Consider the following 4,415-nt stretch of genomic DNA (forward strand, 5'->3'; position numbering starts at 1 on the left):
CTCAACTTCTCTCCTCTCATTGCTTCTTATGTCGAAAATCCCCACGGACGGCGCGCTGTTGGTGCACGAGTACGTGTGCCGAACAGATACAGCGAGAGCCCCACTCAAAAGAGGAGGCTCATGCTTGGAGATAAACCTCTGAGCCCAAAGGAAGGAGGCAAGAGAAACATTGTCTGAGTATTTATTAAGGTTTTGGTAATGGGGAAAAACTCTAGGGGTCCCTCTGTCCTGCTCTTTGAGTGCTTATTTATAGAAAGAATTGGTAGAGAAAATTACCAGTATGCTCCTAAGATATTATGTTACAATCATACGCATAAATGGTATTTTAAGTATTTTATCTATTTTATATCACGAGATGGCTGAGATGTTATGATAGCTATAACAATATCATAGCGTGCCGTCTAAAGATATCCAAGTTGGGACGTTCCCACAACAACTGTAACCTCATAATTTATTCTGATTCCCTTTTGTCAAATCCACCCAAGCAGTGACAAATTTCCTTCTTTTTCCCTTTCCCTCCTTATAAATAACCCTATACCCGTTGCACTGCACGTCACACACCATTACAGCAAAGCAAAGCAAAACCTCTCAAGAACATAAAGCCAGAAGCTGATCCGAGGAGGAAGAGTACAAGAACAGCACGGTAAATCATTCCATCAAGCCAGTAAGCTAAATGAGGCCAGGAGCAGGGTTCAATGCGACGGCGGCGGCGGCGGCGAAGGCCGTGGTTGCCCCCGCGGCTTTTGACAGCGCCGCGCATTCCGCGTGGCACTCGCCGGTACCGTACCTCTTTGGCGGCCTGGCCGCGATGCTGGGCCTCATAGCCTTCGCGCTCCTCATCCTCGCGTGCTCTTACTGGAAGCTGTCCGGGTACCTGGAGCGCGGGGCCGGCCGCGGCGACGAGGACGGTTCCGCCGCCGATGGCGGGAAGCCGTCGGCATCGGACCTGCCGCCGCCGATATGGGAGGAGAAGATACTGGTCATCATGGCCGGGGACGTGAAGCCGACGTACCTGGCCACGCCCATGTCTAGCAGAGCGTCCTCCTTTGTAGACCGTAGCAACAAGGGCGACGAGGAGGAGAAGAACAAGGTGCAAGAAGTCGCTTTGGCAAGCATCAAGGATGCTGAGGGTGGTGAGCACAGTGAGAGCCGGAGAGAGAGAGGAACACCACATCCCTGAGCTGTGTGTTTTACTCTTCAGTTGTTTAGTTCTAGGTTTCTTTTGGTTTTCCGGCTCGGAATCGTTGGCGAGAGGCCGAAACAGAACGACGAACAATTTTGTCTTGGTTTGCTCAGAGAAGTGAATCAATTTGATGACGCCGAAAACCATCTCTGAGACAACCCTGATCGAAGCCGTAATTTTGTGGGGTTGTCTGTAATTTTTGCAATGACGAACAAAGCAGATCGTGATTGACAAGCTTCGCCCCGAGGCGGTAATTTTGTTCAGTAATCTGTAATTTTTGCTATGTTGGGAATGGACTTATAGCATCAGAAGTGAAGCTTTTGCTTATTGAGAAGAGTTGGTGCTTCGTCCCTTTTTGTTTTTGCTCACTAGCGAATGGAAATGGGAATATATTTTGGGCTCGTCTCTTTTCTCCTCCCTCAGTGGCCAACTGGGCTGCTTGTGTAGTGTCTGTGTGTGTGGGAGTGGGAATCAGGTAGGGCACACACTTTGCATGTAGGGGCAGTAGAGTAAATCAAAGGGCAAAGTGGATGAGGATCATTTGTTTCAGGTAGGAGAGACGCGGTGCGTCGATGGGCATGCTTTTCATGATTGCGAATATATGATCAGCTCAGCAGCAACCATGAACAGGATAAATATTCTCCTTTGGAGTAGACTTTCAGCTGTTGTTCCCTTGTGGCGCTGTTGTGTTCTGATGATCCAATCAGTCAAATTCGGGAAAGAGGGTATAGTGAACAGATTCTTGAAGGAGATGTGACACATCCACCATGATGTTGACATGGATGCATCACCAAGATTTATGCGGTTGCATAAGCGTAGGGTAACACAAGAACATTAGAATGGTAACTTTGTGGCTATGAACAAAATGACGTCTCAAAAAGAATGTAACACTTGCTTAGGCCATCTCCAATCTTTTCGCGGTTTCTTTTCCTTCGCGAAGGGATTCTCGTTCCATTCGATGCTACAACGATTTCCCTTTGCAGTTCATGTCAGAAAAAGATTCCCACCTCCATTCTTTTCATCTTAGGATCAGGGCCGTTGATTAGCATATGCAGGGTGGGCGACCGCACAGGGCCCCCACCCTGCAAGGGCCTCATGTAGCCATCAATTTTATTTTATTAAAGTTAATTTCTATAATTTTAGATTATTAATTAGGTTAGCAGGCTATTAATTTAGTCATTTATCTCACTGCGAACAGTTACGTCTCATGAATTTTTATACGAAGATTAGATAGAACTATACTACTAGTACTAAGTATGTTTTAGCCTTTAAGTGTAACTGAATTTTTATCACCCATTTAAATTAGATATTATGGTATAGTATATAGAATATAAATAGGCTCTTCACATACCACAACTCTCCTAGATTAGATATTATTATATTTTATAAATTTCTCAAATATTTCTCTTTTATTTATAAATATTGATCACATATAATATTAATTCTATTTTTAACGGTGCACATATAACTGTATTCGAGAAAAGATGTCTTCTTTTTTGAGAGTGTAATTTCAATTTTGCACAGGGCCCCTTAATACTGCGGTACGGCCCTGCTTAGGATTCTCTCTTCTTTCCTTCATAAATCCCTTCAAAGGGAAACTATTGAAGATATGATAAAAATAAAAGGAATGAGAATGGAGAGGAAAATTAGAAAGAAAATAAAATAAAAGAAATATAGTTAGAGATGGTTTTATAAGAGGCTGGCTTCCTAAATTTTTTCTCCAGGTTACCTAATTTTCCGAGCCCATATATATACCAGCAAATGTTCATTAACTGCAATTTTTTATATCAGGACGGTATTATTTAATTTAACTAAAGGGAATATGGATAGAGATGGTGTTATAAGAGAGTCTGGCTTCCTAAATTTCTTCTGCAGGTTACCTAATTTTCTGAGCCCATATATGTACCAGCAAATGTTCATTAACTGCAATTTTTTACATCACGATGGTATTATTTAATTCATCTACATCTCCTAGTTATATTCAAGGAGTGTGCTCATGGCCAAACTTGTGTCCTGTGCATCACTTCCAGTTTTTTTTTTATTTGAGAAAACTGGACCAGTTTCAGTTTCATAGCTAAAGTTTGCTCACTGCAGAAAGGTAACCACTGATGATGCATTCAGTTGTCCGAAGTATAGTTGCGTCTGCTAGTGTGTTGCGCTTGGACCACATATAAAAATTTAAAAAGAGCCATCCAAGAGAACCTTAAGCATTAAGAGTTGATGCAAAGCCACTAGCGACTACATGGGACGGCAGTGTGACGTGTCTGCAAATGTTAACACGCCATCAAATATATATCATCCCTAGTGGCGTTGTTGGGACTTGAAAGAGCCAATTCGATCGACAGGCTTAAAGCACAGAATTCGTCAAGTCTTCATGGTGCGTCCAACGTCCTCATGGATAAGCATGGTGCAAATACTTTAGACATGAATTTACACAGATCATTTACCCAAATCTAGAAAATTCCGCAGAGTCTACAATGTCAAACGGTCACCTGCATCTGCATGAGAGCCGTTTTACCATCCGCAGTAGGTGTGCGCACGGCAGTGGCTCTCCATGTCACGCACGGTGCTCGTCAGGTGCGCGCGAGCTCGATCGGGGAGGATGATGACGTCCTGGGCCGTTCTGGCCATGCCTTTCCCGCTTCAATTTGGCGGTCTGGACGCCTAGTGGCTGGCGATTTGTGGGAATTGAACAGGAACGCAAAAGCGATGCGAGCGTTGTGCATGCATGATTGATCCACCCAAACAGCAATTAGCCATCCAGCAAGCACAAGCAAGCTGCTGCCGCTGCTGCTTTATGAAGTCATCTTTCCATCCAAGTGAAAGGCAGTTGCGTATGAATTTCCACCGGAACGGAAAAGGCCTCTTTATAGATAAAGTTCCATTGATTAGTTGGAGGGTTAGAGTACTAATGATCTTGCGAGCTGAGATAACGACGGTTTTGAGAAGGGAACGGGACGAACAACTGTGCCAGACGAGCTGGAGAGCATGCGCGCTGCGGTAAGAATGTATCTGAGGCTGCACGGCCGATTCAGTGGAGCTATCAGGTGATGACGACGGCCACCTGGAACCTGTATAAGTTGCCGCCGCGTCACATGCGACTATGACCGGAACTTCCATCCATGACCACGGATTATATTTTCCCTCTGTTTCTCTTCATTTCTTCAGTTCTTCCCCTTTGTTTTTTTAGGTATTGTGAAGTTTTGTTTGCACATCGGCACGGAACCGAAAT

The 4,415-nt window shown here is 44.3% G+C and overlaps 1 protein-coding gene across 1 annotated transcript; it reads left to right on the forward strand.

Moving 5' to 3' along the window:
• The first annotated feature begins 552 nt into the window (after window positions 1–552).
• Window positions 553–1,332, forward strand: LOC133899203 (protein GLUTAMINE DUMPER 2-like). Its single transcript, XM_062340172.1, has one exon. It carries the CDS (start codon window positions 674–676, stop codon window positions 1,178–1,180), a length of 507 nt encoding a protein of 168 aa, XP_062196156.1. The 5' UTR covers window positions 553–673; the 3' UTR covers window positions 1,181–1,332.
• The last annotated feature ends 3,083 nt before the right edge of the window (window positions 1,333–4,415 follow it).

The sequence above is a fragment of the Phragmites australis genome, chromosome 18, assembly GCF_958298935.1.
Source record: "Phragmites australis chromosome 18, lpPhrAust1.1, whole genome shotgun sequence".
NCBI lineage: Eukaryota > Viridiplantae > Streptophyta > Magnoliopsida > Poales > Poaceae > Phragmites > Phragmites australis.